A 17167-nucleotide genomic window follows, 5' to 3' on the forward strand; every position below is an offset into this window, starting at 1 on the left:
GATGGATTATGGTTTTGGTGTTCTTGAGAAGAAGATTTTTAAAGAATTTCCCTATATATTTCTATGTTTAACTTTGGTCGGACAAAATGTGATCAGAAAAGCTCAGTTGAGCCTTCGGCTCAGGTGAGCTAAAAATATGGAATAATGATATATGTATGCAATTATAGTTTATTTTACCAGTGCCATTCCAATCTGTGTCATGAAAATAAGATGATCATTGATCGTTGAGTTAACATATTCTTGTATATATGGTTTTCAATATACATTCTTGTTTAATGTCTGTATTTAATTCTTCAGTTTTTTGAAGATCGTAAAACTTGGAAACAAAATGATTATGATATTTTCATTTTATCGAGTCCATCACTATTACATGTACTTATGATTTACAATATGAGTCCGTCAAATTTATTTTGAGTATGGATATACATGTATTATGTAAATAAAGAAGGGGAAAAGGCATACCATACCTCTCTCTCTCTCTCTCACTCTCTCTCTGAACGTTAAATATCCGATACAATATCACATGAATTCGATAACCAGGACCTCAAGACCAGATACTAAAAGAAGAATTGAGTCAAAATTTTGTTGTGATATAATGAATATATGTGATATATGGAGTTTTATGAAGAGACTTACAGAAAGTCAGCTGTCAATTGTAAAAGTAAAACTCTTCATAAAACTCCAATATGCATATAAAGTTGCAGATTTGTGTAATACACAAATTCACACAAATTTCGAAAATGTTGTTTTATTATCAAAATTATCTAAAAGAAAATACTGTAAACCAACTTTTATTTGCAACGACTTTATTTCGCGATTTACCGGGAGTAAACTAGTTCGCAACCATTGATTTCAGCGATCAAGGCTATTTAGGTTCTCTTGTTCATAGATACCCAGACTTTAAGAACTGGTTCACGGCGAGAAATATTCGTGTTGACTATGCTCTCGCGAACTTTGCGAAAATTTCTCTCACGCAAATAAAAATTGTTTTACAGTATATACTGTAACGTGGAAATTTTGACGGTCTGCTAATTTTGACTATATTGACGATTTTTCTTTTCTTGTCAAAATTTACACTTGTCAAACTTCGAATCATATATTAAGCGTCACAACAGATATTCGTCATTGTACAACTATACAACTTAATTTTTTCAGCTTCCCATATTAAAATTAGATCAAAGTTATTGTTAATATTCTTTGTAATTAGTTATGATCAAAAACATATATTATAATCAAATTTTTTAAAACCCCTAGTGTATCAAATACAGTACTGCATGCGTAATTTAACCTAATTATCACCTAAGGCAGCTGATCGCCGATAATAATGAAAACGGAATACAAAAGGGCAATTTATTTAATCAATTCTTACACACTGATATGGTTTGTACAATCTTACACACTGTAGCTGGAATATATTGTTTTTTACTTTTTGAATTCAAAGATACATAACTCTTGGTTAAATATTTCGTCAAATTTAACACTCATCAATTGAATCGTCAATTTTTCAACTCGTCAATATAACCACATTCACAGTAGGCATAGATTTAACATTTTGCTATGGAACGCCATAGCTGCCTTAAGCTATGGTACATAATGTTACATGGTGTGTTCTATATAATAAAGGGTTGAATCAATATAATAAAGGGTCAACATTCCTTGTTAAAGCGTGAAGCGCACATAATACATGGTGCGTTCAATATAATAAAGGGTCGGTTCTTTATGTTAAATGGTCACCACTCCTTGTTATACGATGAAAGATACATTATGTGTTTAATATAATAAAGGGTCGGTTTAGTGTGTTATATGGTCACCACTCCTTGTTATCAGGTGATAGGTGTCTAAATGGTGCATTCGATATAATAAAGGATCGGTTTACTATGTTAAATGGTGCATTCAATATAATAACGGTTTGGTTTAATATGTTAAATGGTCGCCGCTACTTGTTATTGGGTGAAGTATACATATTAAATGGTGCATTCAATATAATAACGGGTTGGTTTAATATGTTAAATGGTCGTCGCTACTTGTTATAGGGTGAAGTATACAAATTAAATGGTGCATTCAATATAATAACGGGTTGGTTTAATATGTTAAATGGTCGCCGCTACTTGTTATTGGGTGAAGTATACATATTAAATGGTGCATTCAATATAATAACGGGTTGTTTTGACATGTTAAATGGTCGCCGCTACTTATTATAGGTGAAGTATACAAATTATTACTGGTGCATTCAATATAATAACGGGTTGGTTTAATATGTTAAATGGTCGCCGCTACTTGTTATAGGGTGAAGTATACAAATTAAATGGTGCATTCGATATGATAAAGGGTCGGTTCAATATGTTAAATGGTCACCGCTACTTGTTTTAGAGTCAATGGTAGATACATGGTGTGTTCTACAAAGTAAATGGTTGGTTTACCATGTTAAATGGTTACTGCTACTTGTAATAGGATAAAAGGCACATAATAAATATCTAAAATAAGTTAAATAACACATTAAAAATGCGTCAAGTACAATTATCTTTGTTTTACTAATTTTACATGGTTTCAAAAAACGCACATTAAATATTAGCTATGATATATTATATAACTGGTGTTTGAGAGGGATTTCATTGGCACAGTTCTCCTTTAGTATTCTTATTTAAATACGTAATTGTTTTTTTTCCAATTTGATTCTAATATTTTATTAATTTATTATCTTAGTTCTAACCTCTTGTTTGACTAATTCATTTTTCGTAAAAATGTAAAATAAAAAAAAGATTTAAAAAAAGGAAGAAAGAAATTAAGAATGAATAAAAATAAATCCGGATGAAATTTTGCAAAGAAAATGGGTCGAACTTATAATTATTCTTTGTAGAACTGGCTTATGGAACAAAAATGTCTCGTAGTTTTAAATGTTTATCATTATCAAGTACGATTGCAAAAAAAAAAAAAAAAAAAAAAACGGCTAATGGTAGGGGTAATGGTAGGGGAGGGAGAGCTAAGTGTCAGGCGCGGATCCGGTCCAGGAATTTTTTTTCCAGGGGAGGGGTCCCCCAGTAAACAAAGCATTCATTCCTGACAAGCAGAAAACAAAAAAAACAAAACTGTTTTCAAATGTGAAAAAACTATTCGCTAGACCCTCGCATGAGTGTTACTTCTCTTTTTGCCGTACGTAATGTTTAATCTTCTGAGGAACATCACAGTCACTTATTTTATAATCTTTCCTCCTCTGTTAAGATATCATTCCTCTTTATTATAAAATTGTATAAAACTGTTTATAGAAAGACCATACATCTCCAAACTTTCATATACACTTTTTTGTCATTTGCATTAAGCGTGGAATTTGGAGGAGGGGTTATGTCTAAACGACATACAACGCTTTTAACTTGTCACATGTACATAAGCCCAACGTTTTTAAACGAGGGGGGGGGGTGTAAAAATTGAAGGGCGTCAATAATTTACAGGCTTAAAGTTGACAAACCATTGGGGAATTTAGGATCTTTTTCTAACTTTTCGAAATATTCTTAATTAAATACATTAAAGTGGGACAAATTTTACTTCAACCAAGCTACAACAAAAAGTGTGTGTGTGTGGATGGGGGGGGGGGGCATTTGAATGAAAAATTTCATATTAAATCAAATCGGTGCGCTTTCCCCCTCGTACCACAGGCTTGTGATGGGGGTGGGGATTGTTTGTTTGTTTATTTTTTCTATTTTAATTGTTTGCTTTTTTTCTTTTGAAACTACTAGTATGTAAAATTAGCTACAGAATTTGACACATCTTTACCCTTTTTTTTATATATTCCATCCTATAAAAGGTAGCAGTGACCATTTAACATGACAAACCGACCCTTTATTATATTGAATGCACCGTTTAAATTGTACATGTATACTCCACCCTACAACAAGTAGCGACGACCATTTAACATATTAAACCGACCCTTTATTATATTGAATGCACCATTTATTTTGAATCTTTAACAGTATGATAAGAAGTGCTGCCCCTTTAACATATGAAACACACCCTTAATTATATTAAACACACCTTGTATTTTGTGTGCTTCGCCCTTTAACAAGGAGTGGCGACCATTTAACATAAAGAACCGACCCTTTATTATATTAAACACACCATGTATTATATTTGCTTCACCCTTTAACAAGGAGTGGTGACCATTTATTATATTGATTCAACCCTTTATTGTATAGAACACACCATGTAACATTATGTACCATACCTTAAGGCAGCTATGGCGTTCCATATTTTGCCTTAAATAAATTCTAAGTTTATAGTCTTGAAAGCAGCACACATCAGACAATCTATATTTATAATTCCAATATTCTCCGATTAAAGGGGCATGGACACAGTTTCAGCCAAAAATTTTCATACCATTTTTTTATGTTTACAAATACTTAACTAAGGTATTTCTAATGATCAGCACAATTTTGATTTTCAGTCGTCGAGTTACAAAACAGATTTAGAGAGCTCTCCAAGCCTTTAATTTGTTATGTAAACAAGGCCTGAGCTATGTTTTTCTTTACATAGGTTAAATATGCTGATATGTGTTTGTCAAAGCAGATTTTTTCAATAAAGAATTTTATTTTAGATATGATTAGAAATTTTCTAATACTGTAGAAATATTTTTTCCGCGTTGGATTAATTTACGCTATGTACGCGATCACAAATTTTTCGCGGAAATTTGTCCAAGCGTTCTTAATATAAATGTAAGAAATATAGTGAGAGTCTACGAAATCCGCGTAATTTTCTACCCGCGGATTAAACAGAAATAGTGATCTCACGGAATTGTGACCACGTGGAAAAAGTACGTTTACAGTTATTTGCTGAATCTCGTTTTGTTATAAACATGATATTTTCTAAATGTAAAGAAAAACAAGGGACGAGCCTTGTTTACATTATAAAGAATTCCCAGTCCTGTACCTCCTTTGTTAATCTACAAATGATTCCAAAATTTTTGCTGATCATTAGAATTGCATTATAGATTGCCGTGTACACACCAAGTCAAGAACAGTAAGATTTTTTCATTGTATATATGTAATGTAATAAAGAAAGTTACAGATACCTAGCTTCATTTTGACCAGGAAGACTTTAAAGCACATTTCCATACATAGTTAAGAATTTTAAAAATTAAAATTGGTAAAAAGATTCAGTTGAAACTGTGTCCATGCCCCTTTAATTTTGAATCTTCTTTATTCCAATCAGTTTTATAGCATTTGCTAAATTCGGTATCCAGAGAATGATGAGGTTACGATACTTGAATCGAGGTAAAGAGGCCCAGGACCGGAGTCACGAGAACGAATGAACACCTTATCTCCAACATTGAGATTAACAATCACAGAGCCAGTTGCACTGTCATAGTCACCTGCCTCTTCAGTGTCCTCTAAAATACCGTATAAAGCTGTTCCGGACACAACAATCTCCAGTCTGATATATGTACGTACATAAATCAGTGTGTTCCACATAAACACATAAGTTCCAGACTGAGGACAAGTGAAGATTCCATTCTTTGGGTTATATCCATTTTCATTATTTGTCTGAGCTAAATCATACACAACAGTTTGGTGGCGTTTTGTGATTCGGACACTACGAGACAATTTAGCAAAGAAAGATATCTGTCTTTTTAAGTCGTGCACTGAAATAGAAAAACAAATGTATAATGAAATTTGTGTGTGTGTGTGTGTGTGTGTGTGTGTGTGAGAGAGAGAGAGAGAGAGAGAGAGAGAGAGAGAGAGAGAGAGAGAGAGAGAGAGAGAGAGAGAGACCTGATCCTGATATCATGGAAATATTGTTGTGTATAGCTTGTATCTCCTGGTTGAAGTTCGATGAAAGGCTGGTGAGGTTGGACCTAGTTTCTTCCAATAATGATGTAATATTGCTGATGAGTTGGTTGTTTTTGGAACTTCTTTGTGCGATATCTAAAATATAATTCAATGTATCAGTTTCAAACTGTGTTTTATTTGCTGCAAAATGAGTATTCTACAGTGTGCGTTGAAATAAGATATTAACATCCAATATATATTTTTCCTTTTACTTGAAATGATCGTTCTTACACTTGCTAGCTGTAAATTGGTTAATCGCAGTTTAAATTTATTCTATCCTGAATAGCAACAGATTCAATAAAATTGAATATAACAGATGAAAAGGTGTTGAATACTAAATAAAGACACCATCTGCTACTATTACTATATCATGTAAGGTTTGGATACGTTCTAATTTATGACCTTGAATTTCGCTAAGTTATCTCCTTCAGCATATATTTTATAAAAGAGATAAATTAAAAATACTTATCTGATAAAAAATGTTTTCAATGGTTCTTCTATTTCTAATGTTATAATATATCTTTCCACCATAGTATTTAGGGATATTCTGAATATTTGCAATTTTTTTTTTTAAAAATCACTTTCCCCATCAATGCAATAAATTCTTTATTCACTCTATAAATTATTTTTTTTTACATTAGATATTTATCTTTTACAAAAATCTTTCAAACAATGAAGATTTTTTCATAAACAAATACATTAATGATGGATTACTTTTTTGATTCAGTATGTAGGAAAGTGAATAGGTAAGAAAACGGGGAAAATCAAAATTATCTATAAAAATATGATACTATTAATATGACAACTCATTCATTTTGCATTTGTCATATTGGTGCGGAACAAAACAAAATATAGCTCCATGGGAAAGGAAATTAAGTTTATCAGACATACCAAAAAACTACAGATTTACCCAGAGTAAAAATCACCGATCAACAGCGACACTTTTCGCAAGTTTCGGGTATTATTTTCAGTATAATAATAATTACGTTTTTCTAGATGAGATCCGTTACCTTTTTCCCTGTTTTGTTACTTTATTTATCTTTTATGTTCGAAACGGTTCAATGTTGGCTCGTAATGTCACTGTTTCAAAAAACATCGGCTACTGGACTTTTGTGAACTTTAAAGTTGACGGCTTACTTTTACACTAGCACAATGTATGGAAGCTCTTTTACAATATAAATATTCAGCTGAACATTTAATTCAACAAAAATAATAATAATAATAACAACGGGTTATTTCAATGCACATATGAGTTGACTTTGAAGAAAAAGACAACCACCCTACCCTCAAGTGGTGGTGACAAATTTTATATATATTTTCAGAGCACTATATATTAGGTCCTTTTAATATATAATATATATGTAGTTTGACAACAGTCAGAGTCAGTTATGTTATGAAAAAGACAATAGCCATGAAAGAAAATACGAATATAGCACAATGGAGAACATTTTGAGACTTAAAACAAAGAATTTAGTTGGAACGCAGTCAATTCAACTGATTTTGATTGCAGTTTTTGTTTCAAAACAATGACATCGCTTTTTCTATTGTGATGTAAAATTCAGTCAGATTGCAAAAGGGGGGTTTTTGCTTGGAACGGCTCAACTGATCTTTCTTATCCTTGCTAGCTGTTTTTAAAGTTCAATGGTAAATTAATGATTTGAATTGGTTAAACGCGGTTTAAAAGTGTTCTATCGTGAATAGAAACAGATTCAATAAAATTGAATATAACGTATATATGTATAGGTGTTGAATACTCAACATATTTAGACATAATTACCATCTACTATTATTTCCACAGCACGTAAGGTTGGGATACGTTCTAATTTATGACCTTGAATTTTGCAAAGTTATCTCCATCTGTAATTATTTTATAAAAAAGATAAATTTAAAATACTTATCTGATAAAAATGTTTTCAATAGTAATCCTACTTCTAATGTTACAATGTATCTTTCCACCATAGTTTTTAAGGATATTCTGATTATTTGCAGTTTTACTTTTAAAAAAAACCACTTTCCTCCATCAATGCAATCTTTGTTAATTGACCACTGTTTAGTTAATTAGATTTTCGAAACTTTCTCTCGGTATATCCTTTTCTACTCGAAAATGTTTTATTTTAATATCAGATTACATGTATTATGCACTTGATGGACAAGGAACAAATAAAGCGACAATGTGTCTTTTCAATTGCATAAATTCTTTATTCACATGCACTCTATAAATTATTATTTTTTGTTTACATTACAAATCTATTTTTTTTTACAAAATATTTTTCAAACAAACATTTTCCCCGTAAACAAATACATTAATAAAGGATTATTTTTTGTATTAAGTAAGTAGAAAAGTGAGTAGGAAAGAAAGAAGGGAAAAATCAAAAATATCTATCAAAATATGATACAAGTGATATGACAACTCACTCATTTTGCATTTGTCATATTAGTGCAGAACAAAACAAAATATAGCTCCATAGGAAAGGAAATTAAGTCTATCAGACATACCAAAAAACTACAGATTTACCCAGAGTAAAAATCACTGTTCAACAGCGACACTTTTCGCAAGTTTCGGGTATTATTTCCAGTATGATAATAATTGCGTTTTCCTAGATGAGATCCGTTACCTTTTTATGGAATCCGGATAGGGCCACGCAGTTCAATATCGCATCATCGCACCATCGAGGTTTCGATGATGCGATGATGCAATAATGCAATGACGATGAAGCGATGAAGCGATAACGATGAAGCGATGGTGCGATAGAGCGATAAAGCGATGACGCGATGGCACGTTAGCGACGATGCGTTGTTGCGATAGTGATGATATGATAACGCGATACCGATGAAGCGATGCCCTATCGTGTCATCATTAGTGCTCTATCGCACTATCGTCATCGCATTATCGCACTATCGCGATATCGACTCTTATGCGCATGTGCCATTGAGAATAGAAATGGCGTCAGGTAGTGAAGATATATGGAATCCGGATAGGGCCACGCAGTTCAATATCGCATCATCGCACCATCGAGAGGTTTGAGTCGATGGTGCGATGACGCGATAATGCGATGACGATGAAGCGATGAAGTGATAACGATGAAGCGATGGTGTGAGATCGCGATGACGATGCAATGGCGCGATAGTGCGATGACGATGAAGCGATGGTGCGATGGAGCGATAAAGCGATGACGCGATGGCACGATAGCGATGCTGCGATGGTGCGATAGCGATGATACGATAACGCGATAACGATGAAGCGATGCTCTATCGTGTCATCATCATTGCTCTATCGCACTATCGTCATCGCATTATCGCACTATCGCGCTATCGACTCTTATGCGCATGCGCTTTTGAGAATAGAAAGGGAGTCAGGTAGTGAGGATATGAACAGAATATATATAAGAAATAGATCTTACTGGGTTAATAAACTTCACTTGGGCATTAAAATTAACCATGTCTTTCTTGCCAGACATATTACTGGTTAGATATGGAATCCGGATAGGGCCACGCACTTCACTATCGCACCATCGAGCATCAACTTAAAGGTCGATGGCGCGATAATGCGATAGCGCGATAACGATGAAACGGTGGTGCGATAACGATGAAGCGATGATGCGATAGCGCGATGACGATGATGCTATGGCGCGATAATGCGATGGCGATGGTGCGATAGCACGATTGAGCGATAGTGAATATCGCTTCATCGTCATCGTACTATCGCACCATCGTCATCGCATCATCGTGCCATCACTATCGCACCATCACGTCATCGCACCATCGCGTCATCGCATTATCGCACCATCGTCATCGCATTGTCGCGCCATAGCATCATCGTCATCGCGCTATCGCACCATCACTTCATCGCTATCGCACCATCGCCTCATCGTCATCGCATTATCTCTTCATCGCACTATCGACCTAAACCTCGATGGTGCGATGATGCGATAGTGAAGTGCGTGGCCCTATCCGGATTCCATAGTTAGAAGATTGTTAAAATATAGTTTGATAATCAAGATAAGTTTAACAATACACTCATCTTGTGACTGATGTAAAAGAAATCGAAATCCGCGTGATCTAGATTTTGGTTTTTAAAGGGGGGGGTTAATACTGTAGATTGGAAAATAATAACGATGGTTTATGGAATTCGGATAGGGCCACGCACTTCACTATCGCATCATCGCACCATCGAGGTTTAGGTCGATAATGCGATGACGATGAGGCGATGGTGCGATAGCGATGAAGTGATGGTGCGATAGCGCGATGACGATGATGCTATGGCGCGACAATGCGATGACGATGGTGCGATAATGCGATGACGCGATGGTACGATGACGCGATGGTGCGATAGTGATGACACGATGATGCGATGACGATGGTGCGATAGTACGATGACGATGAAGCGATATTCACTATCGCTCAATCGTGCTATCGCACCATCGCCATCGCATTATCGCGCCATAGCATCATCGTCATCGCGCTATCGCATCATCGCTTCATCGTTATCGCACCACCGTTTCATCGTTATCGCGCCATCGCATTATCGCGCCATCGACCTTTAAGTTGATGCTCGATGGTGCGATAGTGAAGTGCGTGGCCCTATCCGGATTCCATAATGGTTTTAGTTTCACCATGTTTGCAATTTATCTTTTTTTCGCAAAATTAAACCCATCGTGAATGCTATCATTAGCTATTAAAAACAAGTAAATGCTTATACGAAATTTAAATTAATTTCTTGCATCGTGAAGTCAGGGACCTATACACTAGTATATAGGTCCCTGGTGAAATTAAAACCATTGCTATTGTACTTTCTAAGAAATCGTGAAAAGCACCGTTAAAAACAGTATTCACAATCAAGAAAATTAAAAGCAAACACAAAACAAAAGTCCTCCTCCCTCTCTCCTCTTGGTACATGTACTTCGTGTTTGTTATTTAAAATATGATTATCAAATACAAAATTAAAGTCAGTTGATTATCACTGGGCAATCAAATCTTTGCTCGAATTTTAAATACTAATGGTGATACACATGGAAGCTCTTCTGTATAAAACCAAAGAAGAAATATAATTTCTTTATTATCGTGTCCGTTAAAGAAATATTCTTGAATCTTTTCATCAATAAACGCCATGTTGTGCAAAGATTGCTGGGAATGCCATCCTATCTATATAGTCGATAGAGCGATGGTGCGATGACACGATGTCGATAGCGCGATAAAGCAATAACGATGACACAATATAGCATCGCATCATCACTATCGCGCCATCGCATCATCGCTATCGCACTAACGCATCATTGCTATCGTGCCATCGCATCATAGCATTATCGCTTTATCGTACCATTGCATCATCGTCGTCGCGCTATCGCGCTATCGCGCTATCACGCCATCGCGTCATCTTCATCGCACTATCGCGTCATCGCTTCATCGTTATCGCACCATCGCGCCATCGTCATCGCATTATCGCGACATCGCACCATCGACTCAAATCTCGATGGTGCGATGATGCGATATTGAACTGCGTGGCCCTATCCGGATTTCATATTTTTTCCCTTTTTCCCTGTTTTGTTACTTTATTTATCTTTCATGTTCGAAACGGCTCAATGTTGGCTTGTAATGTTACTGTTTCAAAAACATCAGCTATTGGACTTTTGTGAGGAGCGCCGACTTAAAAGTTGACGGCTTACTTTTACACTAGCACAATATATGGAAGCTCTTTTACATTATAAATATTAAGCTCAACATTTAATTCAACGAAAATAATAATAAAAATAATAACAGGTTATTTCAATGCACATATAAGCTGACCTTGAAGAACAAGAGGCCAATGGGCCACATCGCTCACCTGAGCACTAAGGGAAGGAAAAAGTAGAAAATGGCTTTTTATTGTAAAGTTTAAATCCAAAAGTAGTCCCATGACCAATCATGGATTTGCTATTTTTTAGAAAATGATTTTTAAAGAATTTTCCTATATATTTCTATGTAAAACTTTGGTCGGCCATTTTGGCCCCGCCCTACCCCGTGGGGTCATGATTTGAACAAACTTGAATCTACACTACCTGAGCATGCATCCATATAAATATGATGAATTATTGCTTTGTCATTCTTGAGAAGAAGATTTTTAAAGAATTTTCCTATATATTTCTTTGTAAAACTTTGGTCGGCCATTTTGGCCCCGCCCTTCCCCGGGGGTTCATGATTTGAACAAACTTGAAACTACACTACCTGAACATGCTTCCATATAAATATGATGAATTATGGCTTTGTCATTCTTGGGAAGAAGATTTTTAAAGAATTTTCCTATATATTTCTATGTAAAAGTTTGGTCGGCCATTTTGGCCCCGCCCTACCCCGGGGGGTCATGATTTGAACAAACTTGAATCTACACTACCTGAACATACTTCCATATAAATATGATGAATTATGGCTTTGTCATTCTTGGGAAGAAGATTTTTAAAGAATTTTCCTATATATTTCTATGTAAAAGTTTGGTCGGCCATTTTGGCCCCGCCCTACCCCGGGGGGTCATGATTTGAACAAACTTAAATCTACACTATCTGAGCATGCTTCCATATAAATATGATGAATTATGGCTTTGTCATTCTTGGGAAGAAGATTTTTAAAGAATTTTCCTATATATTTCTATGTAAAAGTTTGGTCGGCCATTTTGGCCCCGCACTACCCCGGGGGTCATGATTTGAACAAACTTGAATCTACACTACCTGAGCATGCTCCCATATAAATATGATGAATTATGGCTTTGTCATTCTTGGGAAGAATATTTTTAAAGAATTTTCCTATATATTTCTATGTAAAACTTTGGTCGGCCATTTTGGCCCCGCCCTACCCCCGGGGGTCATGATTTGAACAAACTTGAATCTACACTACCTGAGGATGTTTCCCCATAAGTTTCATCTTTCCTGGCACAGTGGTTCTTCATCAGAAGATTTTTAAAATATGCCACTAAAATTTCATTAATTCCCAATTATCTCCCCTTGAATGAGGGCGTGGCCCTTCATTTGAACAAACTTGAATCCCCTTCACCCAAGGATACTTTGTGGCAAGTTTGGTTGAAATTGGCCCAATGTGAAAAGTTTACAGACAGACAGACGGACGGACGGACGGACAGCTAGACGGACGGACGGACAGACGGATGCCGGACAAAATGTGATCAGAAAAGCTCACTTGAGCCTTCGGCTCAGGTGAGCTAAAAAGACAACCACCCTACCCTCAACTCCCGGCCTTCACATGTAAATGTCCCTAACATAATAACTATGACCACTAGCAAGGTTTTGTTATCTATTTTTAATTCCTGTTCCGCCTTACATGATACAAGTTTAAATGTCCAAGTAAACCGTCAACTGTAAAAGTCATTGATTCTCACAAAAGTCCAATGACAGCCAATTTCATGTGATACTGTAAATACATATATACGCCAGGAAAAATGAAATTGTACACCTTTTGAGTTATTTATTTAGTTTTCTTAATATCCTTCGTATATCAGAAGAGGCATTTTCTATATTTCAGAATTATTTAAAATATAATATACCTACCGCATTTATTTCTTGTTACATTTATTCGGAACACTTCAAGTGACGACACAGCGGAGGATAGCTTCATATGGTCGTACTGAGATTGTTTGACGTCATTCCTTATGTCGCCAATGGTTTTGTTGATATCATCTAAAGTAATATTACAATATTATATGAATACAACAAAACATAGACAAATAGTATAGATGATAATATATAATTTTTTTGTGCTTTAAATGAAACAAATTAAGAAAAAATCAAAACCAAAATGGACAAGTCAGTACAAAAATAATGACAAAACACTTTTAACAACAGTTTGCATTTGCAAAGAATGTCATTGTAAAAGCAAGTAATTATCGAAATGTTGATTTAAATTTAAAATTGTTGATGCCTTTGTATTATCAACTTATTTGTCTTGATTAAGGAATCGATCGTACACATACGATCATGATCTTGAATATCAAATCAATGAAGGATATGGAGATAACGAACATTATTTTATGATTCACTGATAAAATGGTACAGCTCATTACTTGTTTACATTTAATTAAGTCCTTGCCAAATACAAGAGAGAAGCAGATATAAAATGTAAATAAACCTTACCAGTCGTATAAATTTGAAATGTTTTTTAATCAATTCTAGTTGTATGAAAAAAATGTATAATGTCAGTCTTTTCATAGGATAGATTTTGAAAGGAAGGCGTATTATCCGGGAAAACTGACTGCCAAGAAGTAAAAGCTGTTGTTCAGTAAAAGTGTTGGGGGGGTCCCTTATCCCCTCTAACCACTTTCACCCGAAAATATAAATTCGCTTATGTTTTGTTCACATTAAAAAAAAGTCATAGTCGTTTAAATGGCTTTCCAACACAATTTATATCCATTTGGAATTTCCCGATCTATTAATTAGATCAATGTAGAGAAAATAAATCCTTGTATTCACCTGTAACGTCACGTGCAGGTCAATACAACATAGTATTTTTCTAACATAGTTGAATCTCAGCCAATCAGAGAGATGGGAATTATTCAATCATATAATAATATTCAATATCAAAGTCCAATAAACATTGTAAAAAAGGAGCAGAGCAAGAACGGACCTCCGAAACATCAGAGGTGGGGTCAGCTGCTATGGTGACTGGTCACACCCGCCGTCATGATCGCCATGAGTAGGTGATAATGCTTTGTTGCAAAATCAGGAAGGGATGATGACGATAAAAAAGCGTTGAGGTAACCAGGGTGAGGGTTATCATGCAGATCGGCTTTAACCTTATCAAACTCTTTATTAAACAAACACCCGAATTTGAAACAGGTGAATTCATGGGATGTCTTTTATTTTTTTTTCTAGGATATATCAAATCAAGGTTTGGATCAAATTAAATATTTCAAATGATATAAGGTTTGCCATATTAGTGTCAGCAATAGAAGTTCTTTCTTGTGTGGATTAAAAAAGAGAATTCAGTTTTATAAGAATCTCCATTAAGTGCTAATAAGAAGGCAACTAATACCCACTGAAATTACATCAAGATTTTTGCAATGCAAAGTTCCTTTTTAGATACATATGTTTTACTTAGAACGTACACTGATATCTCTTTGTAAATATCAACCCCGGAATATTTGTGTTTAGAATCCATATCTTAATACGTAATTTTGTCGATGAACAATCTTGTTAACATTACTTGATAAGCCTTGAATTTATCTGAATCATGCTGTATTCCAACTTAAAGGGAATAAAAATGGTGCAGATTAGGGACGTCGGAAGCAGTTATAACAAAACTGTAAGTAAAATGCTTACCAAACATGGAAGATACGAATGATTTCTGTCTGTTTTCAAGGTCTAGCACTGACTTTGATATTCTTGCGCTAGAAGCAAGTAAATCATTGTTCAAAGATTCCAGGGATGCATTCAATTTTGTTGATAAAATATCATATTTTTCTTCTATTAATGCAGGGATACTTTTGTCTTTTTCCAAAGTATGTTTATTCAAGTCGAGAAGAGTGATTGATAGATATCGAACTTCAACTTTCAAGTCTCCAAGGATCGTAGTAGTGTTTTTCTCAAAAGCTTCTCTCTTGCCTTCAATTGTTCCAGCAAACTGAAGAATATGTTCATGCATTTCAGTAAAATTTTCCTTGGTTTCACCGATTGTTTCTTCATGCCTTCTGTTTTCAAGCCTTAAATTCTCGTTTTCTCGTTTTAGTTCATTGACTTCTTGTTGCAATGTTGTCAATTTTATTTCTGTTCTTTGTTGAGAAGTTTCCAATTTCTCCATACTTTGTTTCAGATCGACCATGTCCTTCATCAATGAGTGAACATTTTTCATCAATGCTATTCTTATGATTGTTTCCTGATTCAAAAGTTGTCTCACAACATCTAGATTCTTTGAATCAATGTCAGTTGTGTCCAGTTGAGTGACATTTTGAACACTGTCCGTAAGTACAGAAAGACTTTTAACATGAAGCAAATTCAGTAGACCTAAAGCTAAAGCAAGAGACTGCAACATCTTGAGTGTCCTGAAATAAAATGCAACGTAGATCTTACATGTATGATTATATAGTTTCATTTAATGAGGTTTGCATTTATGAACGCCTAGAAGGAAAATTGCTTACTTACTTAATTAATCCTCTTCGTACTTTGAGCACATAAGGGCTGGGAAAGAAAATGATAAACAATATATTTTAACATTTTTATGTGTAAGAGGTATTACTAAAGAAGAATGTGTATACTAGTATATCATTTCAAGTATTGTAATTAACCTTCATTTCGTCTTGATTAACTTAAAGACGTCATTATGTTTACATATTTGCCTGACGTAATATTTCGAATAAACATGAATATATTTCGATATTATTATATACATTACAGAAGCAAGACCCAAAAGGACTTAGAACTCTGACAGCTAGGCAGATTTTTTTTTCAATTCAACACCTTTGCGTCTCGTGGGAGTTAAAGTGAATAGTGTGTTTATAGAAAAATATTTGGTATCTTTACATTTTGATGTACTGAAACTTTTTTTAAAAAAGAATTCAAACTCAATTTTTCTTATTTGTTCAACTCATACATCTTGAAAAGTTTGCATGAGATATCAGTTACTCATTAAGTTTACATGTGTTCATCAGTAACTATGAATATTATAAGCTGATATTTATAATTCGTTTATGACAAGTTTTGGTGTATGAAAGGATTATAGTTAATTTGTAGATAAAAACTGTTTTACTTTATGTTATGACTTCTTGTTAAGATTAGCATGAATGATTATTGTTCTTGTTTTCATAACATAAGAACGCATTGCAAGGGTATGCCACGGTTAAACGTCACGCCGACAAAACAATATAGACCTACATAATCTGGATTGATGCTGACTTTTCATTTCACTTGTCTATCAAAATGGTTTTTTTTTTCAAAATTATAATTAACAAGGAAGAAAGTTTATTTTTTATTATTTTAGTGTCATTGTGCATGTAAAACATTTAATATACGTCCGTCATTTAAGACATTGCACGTCATTTAAGACTAATTTCCACTCTGGCCGTCAAATTAATATGTCGTTTTATCGCGTATTAAAAGATTGAGGGGCAATATGAAAACCATCTATCCTTCTGCGTTCAATAATCCAGAAGTGAAAAAAGCATTAGATAGATTACATGATCAGTACGTACTGGTCCCTGCCGACAAAGCAGGTAACATTATTGTCTTCGTTTGTAAGGCTCATTATATAAATTGTATTTTAGAAGAACTTGGATTTAATTGTACAAATGGTAATCCAACTTATACTCATACTTCCCTTTCTAAGGAAGAAATTCTTCAGAAATGTGTTTTTTGGAGACCAGGTATTCCAACAATCTATTG

General features: G+C 34.5%; 2 protein-coding genes across 2 annotated transcripts; both read right to left on the minus strand.

Annotated features, from left to right (window-relative positions):
* Nucleotides 1-4959: 4959 nt before the first annotated feature.
* Nucleotides 4960-8235, minus strand: LOC134229548 (collagen alpha-2(VIII) chain-like). The gene is made up of 3 exons (XM_062711294.1): nucleotides 8232-8235; nucleotides 5760-5912; nucleotides 4960-5629 (listed from the first exon to the last, which is right to left on the minus strand). The coding sequence occupies exons 1-3, from the start codon at nucleotides 8233-8235 to the stop codon at nucleotides 5214-5216; spliced, it is 573 nt and encodes a 190-aa protein (XP_062567278.1). The 3' UTR covers nucleotides 4960-5213.
* A 4914-nt stretch (nucleotides 8236-13149) lies between these two features.
* Nucleotides 13150-15824, minus strand: LOC134229549 (uncharacterized). Its single transcript, XM_062711295.1, has 3 exons — nucleotides 15113-15824; nucleotides 13346-13474; nucleotides 13150-13208 (listed from the first exon to the last, which is right to left on the minus strand). Exons 1-3 carry the CDS (start codon nucleotides 15819-15821, stop codon nucleotides 13150-13152), a joined length of 897 nt encoding a protein of 298 aa, XP_062567279.1. The 5' UTR covers nucleotides 15822-15824.
* Nucleotides 15825-17167: the final 1343 nt, after the last annotated feature.

Source organism: Saccostrea cucullata, unplaced genomic scaffold, assembly GCF_032062105.1.
Source record: "Saccostrea cucullata isolate Sc308-1 unplaced genomic scaffold, CSIRO_AGI_Scuc_v1 ctg4754, whole genome shotgun sequence".
NCBI lineage: Eukaryota > Metazoa > Mollusca > Bivalvia > Ostreida > Ostreidae > Saccostrea > Saccostrea cuccullata.